Genomic DNA, 19883 nt, shown 5'->3' with positions numbered 1-19883 from the left:
CTGCGAGCTTTCACTGCTAAATGTAGCTGCACCTCAGTCAGGTTGGGTCATTAGAAAACCTGACATAAGGCTTGACCCACTGCCGGTGAAAATTGTAATGTGCAGGTACGCCAGCAAGATCGTATGGGTTTTTAATTGCTATTCCATGGGATATGGTGGAGTGTTGGAGGGTGTAAGAAATCAAAGGGAGAGAAGGAGCCATATGAGGATGTTTTTTGTAAACATCAAAAAAAACCCCCAAACCACCAAAATTTCCATTTGGGAGAGTAAAGGCTGAAGATAAGATTGTTAAGATGGTAGGGGTTGTGGGAGGGGGGAGGGGCTAAATGGGGAAGGGGCACTAAGGAACCTACTCCTGAAATCATTGCTTCACTATATACTAACTAATTTGGATGTAAATTTTAAAACATAAAAAATAGAGTTAAATTATCATTAAAAAAAAGTTAATGGGTAAACTGTATAAAAAAAAGAATGTTAAGATAGTGAATTTCATTGGTTAATTTTCAGTGTTAAACCAATCTTGTATATCTGAGGTAACCCCACTTGGCTGTGATACATTACTGTACTTCTTACAGACTGCTGGATTTCCGTTGGTAGTATTGAAGAATTTTGCATCTATTTTAATGAGGAATAGTGGCTTATAATGTCTTTTTTCAGAATTTGGTATCAGGGTTACACACAACTTCATAAAACAAGTTTGGAGATTTTCCTTCCTTGTTTCTGAAAGAGTTTATGTCATATCAGTATTTTTCTTTCTCAAATACTTGTTATAGTTCACTAGTGAAAATATTGGGCCTGGAGTTTTCTTTGTAGGAAGTTTTTGTTTTTTGTTTTCTTTTTTGGGATGGGATGTAATTGACATAAAACACATACTTTCAGGTGTACAACATAATGAGTTGATACTTGTGGGAAGGTTTGTAAAATTTGTTTTTGCTTGTTTAAAAAAAATTTTTTTTCTGTAATTTGTTTTTTCGTAACATACATCCAAGTTAGCACATGGTGCAACAATGATTTCAGGGATAAATTCCTTAATGCCCCATTTAGCCCATCGTCCCCCCACAACCCCTCCAGCAACCCTCTGTTTGTTCTCCATGTTTAAGAGTCTCTTATGTTTTGTCCCCCTCCCTGTTTTTATATTATTTTTGTTTCCCTTCCCTTATGTTCATCTGTTTTGTATCTTAAAGTCCTCATGTGAGTGAAGTCATATGTTTGTCTTTCTCTAATTTCGCTTAGCATAATATCCTCTAGTTTCATCCACGTAGTTGCAAATGGCAAGATTTCATTCTTCTTGTTTGCCAAGTAATATTCCATTGTGTGTGTGTCTGTGTGTGTGTACACACCACATCCTTTTTTTTTTTTTTTTTTTTTAATGTTTATTTATTTTTGAGAGAGACAGAGACAGAAAGTGAGTGGGTTAGGGGCAGAGAGAGAGGGAGGTACAGAATCTGAAGCAGGCTCCAGGCTCTGAGCTGTTAGCCCAGAGCCCGACGCGGGGCTCGAACTGACAAGCTGTGAGATCATGACCTGAGCCGAAGTCGGACACTCAACAGACTGAGCCACCCAGGCGCCCCGACACCATATCTTCTTTATCCATTCATCCATTGATGGACATTTGGGCTCTTTCCATACTTTGGCTATTGTTGATAGTGCTGCTATAAACATTGGGGTGCATGTGTCCCTTTGAAACAGCACACCTGTATCCTTTGGATAGATACCCAGTAGTGCAGTTGCTGGGTCGTAAGGTAGTTCTATTTTTAGTTTTTTGAGGAACCCTCCATTTCAGAATGGCCGCACCAGCATGCATTCCCACCAGCAGTACAAGAAATCCTCTTTCTCCGCATCCTCTGTTGTTGGCCTGAGTTGTTGATGTTAGCCATTCTGACAGGTGAGGTGGTATCTCATTGTGGTTTTGATTTGCGTTTCCTGGATGATGAGTGATGTTGAGCATTTTTTCATGTATTGGTTGGCCATATAGATGTCTTCTTTAGAGAAGTGTCTATGTCTTCTGCCCGTTTCTTCACTGGATTATTTGGTTTTTGGGTGTTGAGTTTGATAAGTTCTTTATAAATCTTAAAATACTAACTCTTTATCTGATAGGTCGTTTGCAAATGTCTTTACCCATTCTGTCAGTTGCCTTTTAGTTTTGCTGATTGTTTCCTTCGCTGTGCAGAAGCTTTTTATTTTGATGAGGTCCCAGTAGTTCATCTTTGCTTTGGTTTCCCTGGCCTCCAGAGACATACTGAATAAGAAGTTGCTGTGGCTGAGGTCAAAGAGGCTTTTGCCTGCTTTCTCCTCTAGGATTTTGATGACTTTCTGTCTTAACGTTTAGGTCTTTCATCCACTTTGAGTTTATTTTTGTGTATTGTGTAAGAAAGTGGTCCAGGTTCATTTTTCTGCATGTTGTTGTTCAGTTTTCCCGGCACCACTTGCTGAAGAGACTGTCTTTATTCCATTGGATATTCTTTCCTGCTTTGTCAAAGATCAGTTGGCCATACGTTTGTGGGTCCATTTCTGGGTTCTCTATATTGTTTCATTGATCTGAGTGTTTTTGTGCCATAAAAATAATTTTTTTTAACGTTTGTTTTTGAGAGAAAGAGCACAAGCAGGGGAGGGGCAGAGAGAGAGAGAGAGGGAGACACAGAATCCAAAGCAGGCTCCAGGCTGTCACCACAGAGCCGGATGCGGGGCTCGAATTCACAAACCACGAGATCATGACCTGAGCCGAAGTCAGACACTTAACCAGCTGAGCTACCCAGGCACCCCTGTTTTTGCTTGTTTTAAACAAGTATGATTCTTTTTTTTTTTAATGTTAATTTATTTCTGAGGTAGAGACAGAGCATGAGTGGGAGAGGGGCAGAGAGAGAGGGAGACCCAGAATCTGAAGCAGGCTCCAGGGTCTGAGCTGTCAGTACAGAGCCCGACGCGGGGCTCAAACTCACGACCCATGAGATGATGACCTGAGCCAAAGTTGGTCACTCAACCGACTGAGCCACCCAGGCGCCCCAACAAATATAATTCTTTTATTAGATAAAGCACTCAGATTTTGTTTCATCTTGTGTCCTTTGGATGAATCTTATTTTTAAAAAGGATATAGGGGCGCCTGGGTGGCTCAGTCGGTTAAGCAGCCGACTTCGGCTCAGGTCATGATCTCGCGGTCAGTGAGTTCAAGCCCCGCGTTGGGCTCTGTGCTGACAGCTCGGAGCCTGGAGCCTGTTTCAGATTCTGTGTCTCCCTCTCGCTGACCCTCCCCTGTTCATGCTCTGTCTCTCTCTGTCTCAAAAATAAATAAAACGTTAAAAAAAAATTTAAAAAAAAAAGGATATATTAATTTCATTTACAGTGTTGAATTTATTGACATTAAGTTTATAATGTTCCCTTATCCTTTTAGTGTTTGTAGGATGTGTAGTGTTTGTTAGCCCCTGTCAAGTGCCTAGTTGATGTTCTGATTGCAGTGAATACAGTGATCTCTGGGTATTAAGGATCTTACAGTAGGGCATTAGGGTCACTTCTGAATATCAGAGATCTTCAAATAATGTGGTAGATGTAAAAGATCTTGATCGAACAAAAGTGTGTCAATCCCAGAGAATCCTGGTAAGGTTTTAACATTAGAAACAGTTCAGTGCCTAATGTCGTATGTCACACATATACCAAATCTAGCGGGTAAATAAAATAATTCAGGTACAGTATGAAATAAAGTTTAGTTAAATCCTTAGATGTCAGGTTGTGCACTGTAGCTGATTACATGTCTATTGAATTGAATCAAACATGGGTTATTAACTATGGAAAATACCCTTTGGCCATTTGAGGTTGATCCCAAGAAGAACCACTTCCCCCTTTGTGCCCCTGCCAGATTATTTGGCTGGATATCACACAGGCCCTGTCCACCTTGCCCGTTCTCGTTATGTGGAGTTGTTCTTTGCCCTGGGAGGCAAGAGCTGTGCCTTGGAGATGCGGACTCCTGGTTTCAGTGCTTCAGTGCTGCTTTTCTTTTGTTTTTTCCCTTGAAGATCTTAAGTAATCTCCACACCCATCGTGGGGCTTGAACCCACAACCCTGAGATCAAGAGTTGTGTGCTCCACCCACTGAGCCGGCCAGGCACGTCTTGAGTGTTTCTTAACTAGTACTGCTGTTGCCCCTCTCTAGGAACTGGAATGCAAGAATTGGGTAGGCCCAGTGATGTTTGCTTGTAGAGCTTTTATGCCATTTAAATATTAGAACAGCGGTTTACTGAAAAGCCTGGAAGGAAGAAATAATTCAGGGAGATAGAGTGTTAGACCAAAAAGACTGGAGCAGAGAATAAATCCACTGTCAAAATCCAGTTGCAACATTCTTGGTCTCCTGAGCCAGACTTTACGTCTTCGTGTGCTAAATAATTGCCTTACTTTATAATTTGTTTCTGTTTTGTTTTGTTAATACTTAATCATACCTGAATTGTCACTGGTGGTTGCATTGTGAAAATGTTGTCAGGCAGCTCTTTTGGGGAGGATGGCAGGTTTGATGAGTCTTACCCTCGGGTCATGGTTAATATTTTAAAGTATGAGTGGAAGGGAGACCGTTTGTCCCCTTCTCTCTTTTTTTTTTTTTTTTTTTTAAATCTGTTCCTTAAGGGAGGTTTGTGTTCTCCTCCTTTAGCAGATTTCCATGTGTTGTTTCCTGGCCCCTAGTGGCCTGGGGAAGGCTTGGTCCCATCCCCTTGGTTCTCCTGCAGGTGCAGTGCAGAATGTGGTCAGACTCGTCTTGTCAGTCTCTTAGTCACACCGCCACCTTCCAGCAGTCTTTGTAGACCAGTGAGAACAGTCTGGAAGCCCTTTTGAATAGCAGGGGGTCTGGTCTCTACCCCAGGACACACAGCAGCTGCTTTTCCTCTGCACGCGTACGTGGCCCTGAGACATGTCTTGAGGCTGTCGAAAAACACATCCTGGGGTGTCCCAAGTTCTATAAAAACTGATTAGAATTTTTTAGCTTATTAGGTCCGAGTAACACATTACTTCTGGGCTTAAGGTTTCTCTGTCTCATAGGCACACCTGGAAAAGGTGCAGGCCTACCACAGATTCTTAGGCAGGGAGGTTGCCACTTGAGTACAGGAGCACGTTCTTGTTGGTTCCGTGGCAGACGTGAGGGGTCTGCAGGCAGATCCTGAGGAATCCTGCCTCTCCACGGAGGGCGGATCTTGTCCCATTGTCTTTCAGGGCTATTAGCCTCCCAGATAGGCTTATAAATACGGGTGAAAGTAGCAAAGTACGTTTCAGCCTTTCTGTTTGGAGACCTCTTGCCCAGTGCGGGGCGAACCCTGAGAAGCTCTGCTGCAGAGATTAGCGATCTCTGAGTCACTGTGCTGTGTGACCGCGGGCCCTCCCTTGCCGTGGGCTTTTTCCTGCAATGTGGTTTAAGGCTTCTGTAAAACTCCTGCTGGAACGGAGGCTTTCGTGGGAGCAGTGGGAAAGTTTGCTTGTGTTCAGCACCTTGGTGCCGAGGTGTCCTTACTCAGAGGGAACGGGGTGACCCACGGCAGTAAAGAGACCGAGCGTTTTGCATCGTTTCAGTTACTTGAGCCACGCTCTCTCTACAGGAAGGCAGACCGCTCCTAGGTAGCTGGCGAAACAAGGCTTGCTCTTCTCTTAACTTCCTATACCCTTTGCCCGAAAAGGCGAAACCCTCCCCCGACACGGTGCTGGACGCACAGGCTCACCCTGCCTGCTAACAGTGTGGCTGGGGGTTCGTGCATGGTCGTGGTCGGTGGCAAGTGTGTCTATAGGTCTTACTCCGGTTAACTGTTACGTGGCCGCCCCAGCCCACAGGTTCACACTTCAAAACCTTTGGCCAGAAGGTTTGATTCAGTTATTGCAGAGGATCTTGCTAACTTGAGGTGCTGCTTAAGAGTGTTTTATTGGGGCGCCTGGGTGGCTCAGTCGGTTAAGTGTCTGACTTCGGCTCAGGTCACGATCTCACAGTTTGTGGTTCAAGCCCCGCGTCGGGCTCTGTGCTGACAGCTCAGAGCCTGGAGCCTGCTTTGGATTCTGTGTGTGTCTCTCTCTCAAAAATAAAGATTAAAACAAATAATAAATAAAAACTTAAAAAATAAAATAAATAATCGCTACACCCAACATGGGGCTTGAACTCACAGCCCCGAGATTGAGAGTCATGTGCTCTACTGACTGAGCCAGCCAGGTGCCCCCTCACAGAAAGTTCTCTTGGACAGTGCTCTTCAGGTTTCAGCAAATTAATGGTGGCCATGTTTGCCTTTATAGGTTTATAGAATGTGCCCTTGATTTTTTCCTAAGTTAGTGATCAACAGGAAAGTCAATATAATTAGAAAAGTATGTTTGATTTATATTGGGTAATTCCTAAGGACGTTTTTTGTTGTTTTTTTTTTCCACGGGAAACCAGGAAAAACATAAGAGTTCTCGAGAGAAGAAAAGGTTTTTCTATAAGCCCCTACCAGCCTCTTCAAGGAGTGGGCAGTACTGGGTTTTTTCTTTTGGGCTTAAAGGTCAGTTGAATGTCAAGAGATTAGATTGGATGTATGTGTGGAAAGTCAAATACAATAATGGAGTGTTGATGTTTTAAAGTCACAGCGGGTCCATCTCCTTTCTGCCTCTCCTCCATTCCTACCTGCTCGATCAGATTCTTTACAATGGTAATGTGGTTTGGCAGGTACTCGGTTCATGAATCACTCTTCCCTTATCCCTGCTGGCTGGCAGAGGGGTAACCACACCCTTGAACTTGTACAGAGACTGTCGTGGAGTGCTTGTCAGCCTCAGCAGAGCCACAGGGAATATCAGGGTACAAGATTTCTGTGGTGAAGGGAGCTTCGTATGATACTTAAGAGAAATATATTTTTAATTGGGTATTGGTTGGCCCTGTTACTCACTTGCTTGGACCTAATAGAAATCCAGAATCAGCGAGTCTTGGGGTTACATTTGTAAGGGCAATTCTGCTGGCGCACAGTAGGGTTTCAGACCATTTGTTCTGGCATGCTGTGTTTCAGTGTGGGGTGTGCTGTGCTTCAAGGATGTCAGACGCAGGTCCTGAGCAGAGGTAGGAGTGTGGGAGGAAAGTGGTAGAAAGTTTCATGATAGGAAAAAATTTCAAGCATCTATCGTTTGACAGTTTCAGATCAGTTATGCAGATCCTTTCTCCGTATGTTTGCTTTATATTTATATGTGAATATATATAAAATTCCATTTCCATACAAATAATGAGAAAGACTGTAAGAAAAATCTTACACGGTGGAGAAGAGTGACAATTGAAATGGTCTGTGATTTAGGGTGTTTTGGATGTGTGTGTTCAATGTGTAATGGGAACCAAGGCACTGTTATGCCCTCCTCCCATTAGAGTACTGTGGCTTACTCAGAAGAAAATCTTTTACTTCATTCCGTCTTTGTGTAGGCTGAAAGTGAAGAAACCAAGGAGCGCCTGTTTGAGTCCATGCTCAGTGAGTGTCGGGACGCTATCCAGGCCGTTCGAGAAGAGCTCAAGCCGGATCAGGTAGGACTGTCATCTGGGCCCCAGGCTCTTGCTCGGGGCTGAGGTCCTTCTCGGTCTGTGTGTCTCATTCTCAGTGTGGGAGTGGGGCAGGGGGTCCAGTGGTCTGAGTGCAGGGACTCTTAGCCATGGTATTTTTAGCTATGGTGGTCTGCTGACAAACAGATGCCTGTGACCTCCATCAGATTGAGAGATTTTTCTCTCCATCCTCTTCCTCTTAGTGGGTTCGTATTAAGCCTTTGGTCTCAAGTTCATAGCTCCAGGTAATTAATTCTCCAGTGCTCCCTTTTTTTTTTAAACGTTTATTTCTTTTTGAGACAGAGAGAGACAGAGCATGAATGGGGGAGGGGCAGAGAGAGAGGGAGACACAGAATCGGAAACAGGCTCCAGGCTCCGAGCCATCAGCCCAGAGCCCGACGCGGGGCTCGAACTCACGGACCGCGAGATCGTGACCTGAGCCGAAGTCGGACGCTTAACTGACTGAGCCACCCAGGCGCCCCACAGTGCTCCCTTTTTTAATATCACTGTGCTTCTTTCGGGCATCTGGGCTGAAAACCTTGGAACCATTTTTATCTCTTCATATCACCAGCAACCCTGCTAACTCTCTTTGTGACTTCTGTCTCCACTTGTCCACCCCTCCCCCACCCCCACCCCGACCCCGTTTCTGATTAGCCTTTTGTCTTAGACTGCCACAGAGGTCTGACTGTTCTTTACCATCTTGGTCTGGGTTCAGTTCTCCAGGTCTTTCCTGCTGGTAGCAAAAAGTGGGATCTTTCTTGATCCCTTGTCACTGTCTCACTGAAAAACCCAATGATACTCCCAGTTCTAGAGCAGTGGTCTCCAAACTTTTGTAATAGTGCACCCAATAAGTAAAATGGAGCATGTACCTCTGATACGCTTATTTGTAAATATATAATTTATTATTTAATAGAAATGAGGTAAACATAAGTAGAAGTTCTCATTTTCTTCTTATACCACATTCGTTGGGTTGTGTGCACCCTGCTTGAGAGCTCACTGGTCTAGCAAGTGCAGTTCCAACTCCGTGAGCTGGATTCTGGGCCTTCCCATTTCCAGATTGTACTTTGCTGCTCCCCTCTGGGTCCTGTGCCTCAAGCTGCTGTATTCACCATCTTGTTAGTAGGCCTTTCCCGCCTCCGTGCATTCCTACCCTTTTCTCCTTTCCCTGCTCACACCTGGCTTGTCCCTCCTCTTCCTCTTCACCTGTCCAAACCCCGCCCTGGTGTTCAGTGTCCAGCTCAGAGCTCTCCATTTCTGGGAAGCCTGCCTGCACCGTCCTGGCCTATAAAGGTCTCCCCGTGTTCTAAATATCTAGCACTTGCGGCCGTAATTTTTGTTGGGTATTTTGCCCAGAATTACCTTTTAACATCTTATGTATTGTTTTATGTTTACTTTGTTAAATACGTTTTTTCGAGATTATAAGCGTATTAAAAGCAACTTTATATTTTAGCGTCTGCCGTGGTGCTTTGAGTAAAAAACGTTAATAAATATTTGTTAGGCTGTGGACCTGTTTCCTTTATCATTAAGCCACCTTTGTATTTTATACTTCTCTTCATCCACTTGATACGTATATACAGAGCCCCGCCCTCCATCATTCACCTTGAACCCACAGCAGTTGCAGGGACCCCTCGCAGCGTGTGGTGAATACGGTGATACCAAGGCGTCTTAGTTTCCTGTGGCTGCTGTAACATTACCACAAGCTTAGTGGTTTTGAAAAACACACATCTAATTCTCTCCCGCCTTCAGATGGCCTTTAGTGTAAGACTGGTTCGTAGGGCTGCATCCCTTTGGAAGTTCTAGGGGAGGAATCCATTCTCAGCATTCCAGAGAAGGCGTTTTTCAACTTCTAGAGACCACCTACGTTTCTTGCGTTGTGGCCCCTTCCTCCATGCTCAAAGCCAGCAGCTTGGCCCCTTCACTCCTCTCTGACCTCTGCTTCAGTCCCAATACCTCGTCTCTGTCACCGGCCCTCCTGGCTCCCTCTCAGAAGGAGCCTGTAATTACACTGGGCCCACCTGGATAATCCAGGCTGACTAAGACATCCTTAACTTCTTCACAGCTCCTACCATGTGAGGTAACACCTTCGCAAGTCCTGGAGTTAGGATGTTCACATCTGTAGGAGCCGTTGTTCAGCCAACCACAAAAGGCTGAGCTGACAGGCCAGAGTTTGGATCTCAGAACGCTCATCCGAGGTGCAGACCCTAAAATGGAGCCGCGGGCTGTGGACTGTCTGTTGCTCATGCTTTGGGTCTGGACACCGCGAGCGGTGGACAGGAAGCATGACTGGCCATAACTCTGAATTCTCTTACGTAAGTCCAGTTTTCAGGTGCTGGTGACGACCGAGCGGCCCTGCTGTTCTAGAATATGCCCGGGAGATCTTTGATATTTAAAGATCCCTAATTTACTGGAGCTTGTGCCTGTGCTCCAGGGCACTTTGGGGACCACACCACGGAATGAGGGGTCAGAGCCAAGGACAGGGTCGGCTGTTTTACCTTTACCTTTATTGCTTTCCGCAGAAACAGAGAGATTACACCCTCGAGGGGGAGTCGGGGAAGGTATCTAATCTTCAGTACCTGCACAGGTAAGGGCTGTCATTTTTTTTTACTTTTTCACAATGTAGTAAAATATATCATTGGAATGAAAGAGTATATATAACGTTTATGTGTATTTTAATATTGTATAGTAAATAACACTAACAAACGTATGCACGTTTTATCATAAGAGTGTATATACCGGGACGCCTGGGTGGTTCAGTTGATTAAGTGTCCAACCCTTGATCTCAGCCCAGGTCTTGATCTCAGGATTGTGAGTTCAAGCCTCGCATTGGGCTCTGCGCTGAGTGTGAAGCCTGCTTAGAAAAAAAAGAAAAAGGAAAAGAGTATATATACTGCATTTGTATGTTATTCTGTGACCCGTGTAATTTTAAGTGTCGTATGTTAAGAACGAGAATACAGCTGGTAACTCCAAAGCTCCCTGTGGCCCCAGCCTGGTTATTCCTCCCTCTCTTCTACAGGTAACCACTCTCCTCCTCGTGCCAGACTCCTAAAGTTACTCTCCTCCGTGTTCTGAATGTTTTCCATCATCCCTTTTACATTTAAGTTCAATTTCAACTTAAGTTTAATTCTATATTGAGTTTATTTTGAGTGCAGCATAAGGATCTGCTTCACCTTTTTTCCATTAGGATGATAGGCTGTTCCATTACAATTCATTGACTATGCCGTCCTTCCCCCAATGACCTACAGTGCCACTCGGTCAGGCCTGCATCCCGTTTTCTCCTCACGTGCTCTTTTTTGGACCCTCTTCGGCTCTGCTGATTGATTTTCTGTACTCGCACCAGTACTTGATTTCCTGTGACTTTGTAGTAAGCCTTGGTGTCTGGTGGAGCAGGTCCCCCGCCAGGTTTTTCCTCAGACGTAGCTGGACTCTTCCTGTCCCTTTGCTCTTTCATAATACGTCTTTAAATCACTTTGTCAGGTTAATTTTTTTTTTAAGGTATGGCTCATTTTCTTTCACAGAAGAAGGATGGAAGGAAGAGTGACCTTTTTGGAACTTCATGGGGAGAAGTAAAGTGACCTGGGAACACTGCACTTCTCAGATTCTCTACCCCATGTGACCTTGAAATCTTAATTACTTAGTTGTTGCTCGTAACTTTTTTAGTGAACTTGGCTCTATTTCAGCCATTCGCCTAACCCCTCCCTTTTTTTTTGAAAACAAAACTGTGCAAACACCCTCTGTCTACATTAGAGAATTCGATATTATGTGAATGTCCAATTGAGTGCCAGATGACTCGGAGGGGTATCGAACAAGAACGTCTCTTTGATGTCTTGTATCGCAGTGGTTCTGTGAGAAAGCCAAGGCCCAGGAGGTTAGGGAGCGTGTTTGTAGTTAACAGCCACAGAGAGTCGGGAGTCAGGAGTTGATCCAACTTCCTATCCTTGAAAAGACCCTGAGCTTCAGCAGGACTCAGAAAACCTTCAAATTGTGATGCCTCCATGCCTTTGAATCCCTTCTCCCATTTGCACATCTAGCTGGTACCGGGACCGTGGATGGGGTGCCTATGTGAGTAAGTCAATCAAGTGTCCAGCTTCGGCTCAGGTCATGATCTTGCGGATCGTGGGTTTGAGCCCGTGTCAGGCTCTGTGCTCACAGCTCAAAACCTGGAGCCTGCTTCGGATTCTCTCTCTCTCTCTCTCTCTCTCTCTCTCTCTCTCTCTCTGCCCTTCCCCACTCGCACTCTGTCTCTCTCTCTCAAAAATAAACAAACATTTAAAAAAAAATTTTTTTTTTTAACTAGCTGGTACCAGGACTCTGGATTTAAATTAGGCTCTAGAAGCCAGCTTTGGGGTAAATTGACAGCAGGAATCAATTAGCTGTTGTATTTTCATAAAACTTTGCAAAGATGTATCTAAATTCCTTTACCACTCTGAATAATACTTTGTTTTGAGAATCTCATTTTTTTCAAAAGCCTTAGGAACATCCATCTCGTGATCTTTCCCATTTCTCAGAAGCAGCCACTTGTTCTTTTTTTTTTTTTTTTTTTTTTTTTTTTTTTTTTTTTTTATTTACATCCAAGTTAGTTAGCATATAACGCAACAGTGATTTCAGGAATGAATTCCTTAATGCCCCATTTAGCCCATCCCCCCTCCCACAACCCCTCCAGCAGCCCTGTTCTCTATATTTAAGAGTCTTTTATGTTTTGTTCCCCTCCTTGTTTTTATATTTTTGCTTTCCTTCCCTTATGTTCATCTGTTTTGTATCTTAAAGTCCTCATATGAGTGAAGTCGTATGATATTTCTCTTTTTCTAACTTCATTTAACATAATACCCTCAAGTTCCATCCATGTAGTTCCAAATGGCAAGATTTCATTCTTTTTGATTGCCGAGTAATACTCCATTTTACATGTATGCCCCGTCTTCTTTATCCGGTCATCCATCGATGGACATTTGGGCTCTTTCCATACTTTGGCTATTGTCAATAGCACTGCTAGAAACATTGGGGTGCATGCGCCCTTTCGAAACATCATCACACCTGTATCCTGTGGATAAATACATAGTACAGCAATTGCTGGGTCATAGGGTAGTTCTGTTTTTAATTTTTTGGAGAACCTCCATATTGTTTTCCAGAGTGGCTGCCCCAGTTTGCATTCCCACCAGTAGTGCAAGAGAGATCTTCTTCGCATCCTTGCCAACATCTGTTGTTGCCTGAGTTGTTAATGCTAGCCATTCTGACAGGTGTGAGTGAGGTGGTATCCATTGTGGGGGTTTTTTTTGTTGTTTTGTTTTAACGTTTATTTATTTTTGAGACAGAGACAGAGCATGAATGGGGGAGGGTCAGAGAGAGAGGGAGACACAGAATCCGAAACAGGGTCCAGGCTCTGAGCGGTCAGCACAGAGCCCGACGTGGGGCTCGAACTCACGGACCGCGAGATCGTGACCTGAGCTGGAGTCGGACGCTTAACCGACTGAGCCACCCAGGCGCCCCTCCATTGTGGTTTTGATTTGTATTTCCCAGATGATGTGTGATGTGGAGCATTTTTTCATGTGTCGGCCATCTGGATGTCTTCTTTGGAGAAGCGTCTATTCATGTCTTTTGCCCGTTTCTTCACTGGATTATTTGGTTTTTGGGTGTTAAGTTTGATAAGTTCTTTATAGATCTCGGATACTAACCCTTTATCTGATGTGTCATTTGTAGATATCTTCTCCCATTCCGCTGCTTGCCTTTTAGTTTTGCTGATTGTTTCCTTCGCTGTGCAGAAGCTTTTTATTTTGATGGAGAACTCAATAGTTCATTTTTGCTTTTGTTTCCCTTGCCTCTGGAGCATGTTGAGTAAGAAGTTGCTGCAGCTGAGGTCAGAGAGGTTTTTGCCTGCTTTCTCCTCTAGGATTTTGATGGCTTCCTGTCTTGGTTTAGGTCTTTTATCCATTTTGAATTTATTTTTGTGTGTGGTGTAAGAAAGTGGTCCAGGTTCATTCTTCTGCATGTCGCTGTCCAGTTTTCCCAGCACCATTTGCTGAAGAGACTGTCTGTATTCCATTGGATATTCTTTCCTGCTTTTTCATAGATTTCTTGGCCATATGTTTGCAGGTCCATTTCTGAGTTTTCTGTTCTGTTCCATTGTTCTGAGTGTTTTTGTGCCAGTACCATACTGTCTTGATGATTACAGCTTTGTAATATGTCTTAAAGTCCAAGATTGTGATGCCTCCAGCTTTGGTTTTCTTTTTCAAGATTGCTTTGGCTGTTCAGGGTCTTTTTTGGTTCCATTAGAATTTTCGGATTGATTGTTCTAGCTCTGTGAAGAATGCTCATGTTATTTTGATAGGGATTGCCCCTTATCATTCTTTAAACAAAGTCTCTTGGTATTTACCTCTACGTCTCTAAATGACACGAGTGTGTTGGATTTAGGTATTTCCTACCCCTTCCCACGATGGCCCGCGCTCTTCCTTTGGTCCCTCCCAGCTGGCTTCCTTACAAGCTTCCTCATTTCTCATACCATTTTAATTTCTAAGAGTTTGTGTGTATTGTTTGAATATTGATTTTTTTAAATAGTGTCTCTTTCTCTTTTTTTAATGTTTATTTATTTAGAGAGAGAGAGTACGAGTGGGAGAGGGGCAGAGAGAGAGAGAATCCCAAGCAGCCTCTGTGCTGTCAGCACAGAGCCCAATGGGGGCTTGATCCCACAAACCATGAGATCATGACCTGAGCCGAAATCAAGTTGGATGCTTAACCAACTGAGCCACCCAGGTGTCCCATAAGCTTAGTGTCTCTTTCTAAGCTTATGACCAGAAAGTTTTCCCTCCCTCTTCTTCCTGCCAAGTCTGATTCTTCCAAGTTGCTGTTTTTCCCCTTGGTTTTGGCCTCTTCTGCCTTGTTAGATGTTTTCTTTATGTGGTGTTCGACATCTGTTAAAAAATGTACCTTGTCTGGTGGGAACTCCACTTGTGCGTGGGGCTCATCAGCTTGGGCTTCGCTACAGACGTTCTGGTTCTGCCTTTTCATCCGGGACCCTGACTCCAAAATCTCGGAGGGTGTTTTCTTGGGTGGGTCAGATCCCCAGAATGTACCAGCAGCTCTTATCCTACAAGCCGAGTAGGGGAAGGCTAGGGGGCAGCACTTAGGACTTGACAGTCTCGTAATCCCCAGCGTTCTTTGTGGAATCCTGACCTCAGCTATGCCTGTGTGCCTGTCCCCAGGCTGTGTCCTCTCCCAGGGATGCCTCCAGTCTTCTGCCAGAGTAAGACAGAGATCTAGAGGCCCAAATACTTTCCCCCTCTAAATACATTTTAAACAGTCTTCGATTGTTACCACATTTATATTCCCAAGTATTAAAAGAGATTTTCCAGGCGGTCCAGTTACAATAAGCAGGCATAGTCTCCAGTGTGCACGTGTGTTCAGTACACATAACCATCCAGAGAAGTTGTCCCTTAGTATTTTCTGAGAAGAGAAGGTCATCGGATGAGTAGGAGCAGCTGTCGTGCAAGCTCAGTGTCCTCATAGTGTGGGCCAGCACGTCGTTAATCCTTGCTCGAGGGACGAGCTTGCCGTCCATGGATCATCTCAAGGACTAACAGTGACTCCTGAAGTTAGTAGCTTTGTGGCTCTTTAAGAAAGAAACAGGGGATATAATTCAAGCTAAAATCAGATTTCATCGTAAGGTCTCATACTGGCTCGCCGCAGATTTGCCACTGAATAGCAGCCAGAATTGTGGGCCCCTTGAGCTTGAGGCCCAGGCCAAATGGCCCTACTGTGTGACACGCCCTCGCCCCCACGCCCTTCCCCTAGGTCAGTCCCAACTTGTGGTCCAGTGCTCTTCTCAGAACGCCAGCTTCTCTGAGCATAACCTGAGCTGACGTGTGGTACATTCCAGCTACCTGACTTACATCAAGCTGTCAACGGCCATCAAGCGGAACGAGAACATGGCTAAAGGTCTTCAGAAGGCACTGCTGCAGCAGCAGCCGGAAGACGACAGCAAGCGCTCCCCGCGGCCCCAGGATCTGATCCGCCTCTATGACATCATCCTGCAGGTGACCCACGAGCACTAGGGAAGCCAGGGCCCGTCCTTTGCATGTTGGACACAGAACGACTCGGCTTTGCACAGTGAAGGGGGTGTGACAGGCAGCAGCTGTTAGTGTCTTGGGAAAAAGGGTCTCGTTCTACCAGCTCAGCAGTCTGGGCCTCGACACACCACGTGCTGATGTGTGGAGGCCAGTGACCCCTTAGGTGTTATCTGTGCGAGATCCTCCCCCACAGGCCGTGGGACCCCCTGAGGCCATGCCGGCTTGGCCCCCGGGAGTTGGCCTGTGAGTAAGATCAAGAGACACGTGCACACAAACCAGGCCTCTGTGGGAGATGCCAAACAGAGGGCTGCTCTGAAATGAAGGAGGCAAGAGGCCTCCTCTAGCTGACTTGGTCCGGGAGGCCTCAGAAGGAGGGGAGATGTGAGCAGGGGCGTAAAGGACAAGAGGGCTTTCGGTAGCAGAGAGGGGGCGGCGGTGACACCAGGCGTGGCTGCTGCCAAGCTTCCCCTCACAGACCTTCCCGTCATTCCTGGCCCGGGCTCTCCTTGCCCACGTGTGTTTTTTACAGGGTTTCCCGTCAAAAACCCAGTCAGAGGCCTGCTCTTCATGAGTTCTCTTGTTGCCTCTCTTGTGCAGAATCTGGTGGAATTGCTCCAGCTTCCTGGCTTAGAGGAGGACAGAGCCTTCCAGAAGGAGATAGGCTTGAGGACGCTGGTGTTTAAGGCTTACAGGTAAGGTCCCATGAGATGGATGGGGCTCCCCTGTGCCGCGTGCTGTTTCTGGAAGCCTTGGGAGCGTGGACCAGACTCGAGAAGATTGGGTTGTTGGCTGTATGCCTACCTGGTCCGCGGTCAGAACAGTTAGCCCAGCGTGCTCAGGGGACGTCTTTGCTGAAGGTGGTGGCTGGGAGTTTCCAGTGTACCTCGTTTTCTCTTTGGATGGGGTGAGGGGGATGGGGGAGCCCCTGCGAAAGGTCTTCTCCCTCCTCTCCCCTCCTTCCTCCCGGTGGAAAAGGGACAAGTGTAGGAAAGGTTTAGTTAACAGAACCAGAGCGGAACCTGAATTGGATTGGGAGAAAGCTAAGCCTCTGTTTTGTTTTATTTTGTTTTGTTTTTTTTAAGTGAATCATGTTATTTATAACTTGGAGGTGGGCAGTGTGGAGCCAGAGGGGCATGGACAGGATGGCAGAATAGCGTCGGTTGTGAAATTGTGCCCCCGCCTTCTGGCTCTCATGCCCTAGCGCTAACTCTCTAGCGTGCCTCGTCGTCGCACTTGTCACCCCTCCTCCTGGTCCACGTGGACCCTTCTGTTAGGGACCAGCAGCCCCAGGCCCTGTTGACCCCAGTGGAGTAGTTTCCATTCGGAAGAGGATTCTCGGGTTTGGTTTTGAAAAAGATGAGCAGGGATGCACGAGCTGGCCCGGACGTGTGCGTGGCGGGTGGATTTCATACTTGAGCCGGGCAGCCTTCCTCCTTCGTGCCTGGCCCCGCTTCTGCCACATGCCTTTGGGAGCGGCAGAGTCAGACAGTCGATGAAAGGCAGCGGGTCTTTCACAGAGTGGGACCTGCAGTGTCACCGGCGGTGGCAGGGAAGAGGCTAGGTTAGCCTGGCAAGCCCGGATGGAGGATGTCGGGGTCACCACGCAGTGATGCGGAGTCGGGATCTTGTGTGCAGTGATCCTGAGGTTAAGAAACCTGTTTGCAGGGGTGCCCGGATGGCTTAGTCGGTTACGCAACCGACTTCAGTTCAAGTCACGATCTCAAGGTTTGTGAGTCGAGCCCCACGTCGGGCTCTGTGCTCACAGCTCGGAGCCTGGAGCTGCTTCAGATTCTGTGTCTCCCTCTGTCTCTGTTTCTCCGCCACTCGTACTCTGTCTCTGTCTCTCTCTCTCTCTCTCTCTCTGTCTCAAAAGTAAATAAAGATTTAAAAAATTTAAAAAACAAACCTGTTTCCAAACGTAAAATTTAGCCTTAACTTGAAGGAAAGCCTTCATCTCAGGTGACTGTTGCTCTAGAATACTCTGGCTCTTTCCCGTTCCCCTCAGGTGTTTTTTCATCGCTCAGTCCTATGTGTTGGTGAAGAAGTGGAGCGAAGCCCTTGTCCTGTATGACAGAGTCCTGAAATACGCAAATGAAGTAAATTCTGACGCCGGAGCCTTCAAGAACAGCCTAAAGGTGAGTCGTTGGTCCTTGTTTCCAGGCCCAGAGAAGTTGTGCTGTGAGGCTCCGTGGGGGCTGAGGCCCCTCCTCAGGTTGGTCCTGCCTGGTCTGCCGTGGGATGTAGTGTGCCCCCGAGGGCCCGGGAGCCACAGGCTGTGACTCCTGGCAGCGTTCCAGGCCTCACATGGACTCACGTGCTAACAAGGAAAGCCATTCCCTGGTAAAGCTGAAGTACAGTTCTCAGACTCGGCTACATGTTGCAGTCACCTGGGAAGATTGTTAAAAGGTGGCTGAGTCCCACCCCAAGAGATGCTGGTTCTAATCAGTGTGGTGTTTAGGGTGGGCACCGGGATTTTTTAAAGCCCCTCAGTGATCGTGATACACAGCCAAGTTGAGAACCACCGACGAAGCCTTTCCACACAAAGTGTGCCTGTGCCAGCAGCAGCATTTGGGAACTTACTAGAAATGCAGACTTTCAGGCCCCGCTCCAAGCCTGCTTGGTTTAAATCTGCATTTTAGCGAGTCCCCCGGGCAATCTGGGTGTACCTCCTCGAAGCTTGCCTGCCTGTGGAAAGTACCTGGTGGTTTGGTTCGTATTACTGCTTGTTGAATGACAGCTAGCTCCTTAAGCTGTGGACTGCTGGGATGAAGTGGAGATCAGAGCATTGGCCGGGCCAAGGAATCCAGGCACATTTTACCGGTGGAGCCTACTTGGAAAGGCAAGCCGGGACTACCCATGGCGGGACCCACTGCTCCCCAAGCGCCCGCCCCTTCCCTCAGAACAGTGCTGGGTTCCAGGGTAACGTGCACACCTGGCTTCTGCCTTCAGAGAGCTTGTGGTTTTGTCGCAGTCACAGACTGGCGAGCAGGAAGGAGCAGGTCCTCTCTGGTGAAGGTGGAGAGAGAGGAAGGAGTAGGGTGGGGGGGGGGGTGGCGTGTGACCAGCACGGTGGCAGTGTAACCATGGGATGTCCTTGGGATGTGGAAGCAGACTCTGCGGACAGTTATCCCAGGAGGAAGAGGCATTTACAGATGCCCGTCTGACCTAAGTCTGGGAATGGAGGCGGGAGGATTCAGATCATTCCGAATTTCGCCGGGCGTGAGACTGCAGCCCGCTCTGTGGCCCCCCTATGCTTCAGTCTCCTCCTCCGTAAAGGGGAGTGCAGGTTATGTCAGGATTATTGCAAAGATGGAATTAGCAGTTATGTGAACTGCTCAGCACAGCCTGGCCCATCGTACATTTAGCGTCTGATCTGCTTATTTATTGTTATCATCACAACTCTCTCCGGGCAATGTTACTTAAGCCACGGCATAGCTTTTCCTGTTTGAAACAAGCTAGTTTTTGTTTCGTTTTTTAAGTGGGGCTTGAACTCACGACCCTGAGACTGAGTTGCCCGTTCCACGGACTGAGCCAGGCATGCACCCCAAGCTAGTGTTTTGTTTTCTAATAGGGCAAACCATTTATAAAGTCTCAAGCCTACGAAAATACCAGTGGGATCACTTAGCGCAGTCAGGTTAGTTTGGTGCCCGTCTCCGACCTGGCCCTGGCTCGTGAGAACCTGTTTTCTGACTCGTTAACAGGACCTGCCTGACGTTCAAGAGCTCATCACACAAGTGAGGTCAGAGAAGTGTTCTCTGCAGGCGGCAGCGATCCTGGGTGAGCCACTTGCCTGTGCTTTGCTGACTGTGTTCCCAAATTTCCTTCGCTGCCATCCCTCCTCTCTGCCACCCCGTACACTACTGTTTTGGTTAATCTGTAGGATCTTTCTTTTTCTCTGCTGTTACATCTGCCACATGAAGGCATCAAACTGGGTAGAAGAATTTAGAGAAAGTGTTAGGCCGTCTCTTCTCCCTAGTAATTTTCGTACGGCCGTGGGAGCTCCACCGGGCTGACGTTACTTCTGGGTTTATCATGTGCTTGTCTGCAGTGCTTAGCAGAGTTTGGCCCAGGAAGGAGAGGGCTAACTTCCCCACATGTTGGCTCTTGGGATTTAGAACCCACACGTGTGACAGGTGTCATCTGTGACTGTGGTGTGTTAAGTGTCTCTTCTTACGGAGTCCCTTTGCAACTTTCAGATGCAAGTGACTCCCACCAAACGGAGACTTCCTCCCAAGTAAAGGATAACAAGGTACGTCTGGGGCTTTTGAGGAATGAAGAGTAGGGTTCATAACTCACTAGGAATGTGTGCTCGGTTACAGAGCAGAG

The 19883-nt window shown here is 46.5% G+C and overlaps 1 protein-coding gene across 1 annotated transcript in view; it reads left to right on the top strand.

Moving 5' to 3' along the window:
• The window catches only part of SRP68 (signal recognition particle 68), a 35988-nt gene that overhangs the window by 14915 nt on the left and 1190 nt on the right, over positions 1-19883 (top strand). Inside the window, exons 9-15 of the mRNA XM_060645331.3 lie at positions 7390-7488; positions 10020-10084; positions 15368-15524; positions 16155-16249; positions 17563-17692; positions 19259-19334; positions 19754-19806. Coding sequence (XP_060501314.3) covers positions 7390-7488; positions 10020-10084; positions 15368-15524; positions 16155-16249; positions 17563-17692; positions 19259-19334; positions 19754-19806 — 675 coding nt within the window. The remainder of the gene's footprint in view (positions 1-7389; positions 7489-10019; positions 10085-15367; positions 15525-16154; positions 16250-17562; positions 17693-19258; positions 19335-19753; positions 19807-19883) is intronic.

The sequence above is a fragment of the Panthera onca genome, chromosome E1 (genome assembly GCF_046562875.1).
Source record: "Panthera onca isolate mPanOnc1 chromosome E1, mPanOnc1 haplotype 2, whole genome shotgun sequence".
Lineage (NCBI taxonomy): Eukaryota > Metazoa > Chordata > Mammalia > Carnivora > Felidae > Panthera > Panthera onca.
This window is presented reverse-complemented; position numbering and strand designations above follow the sequence as displayed.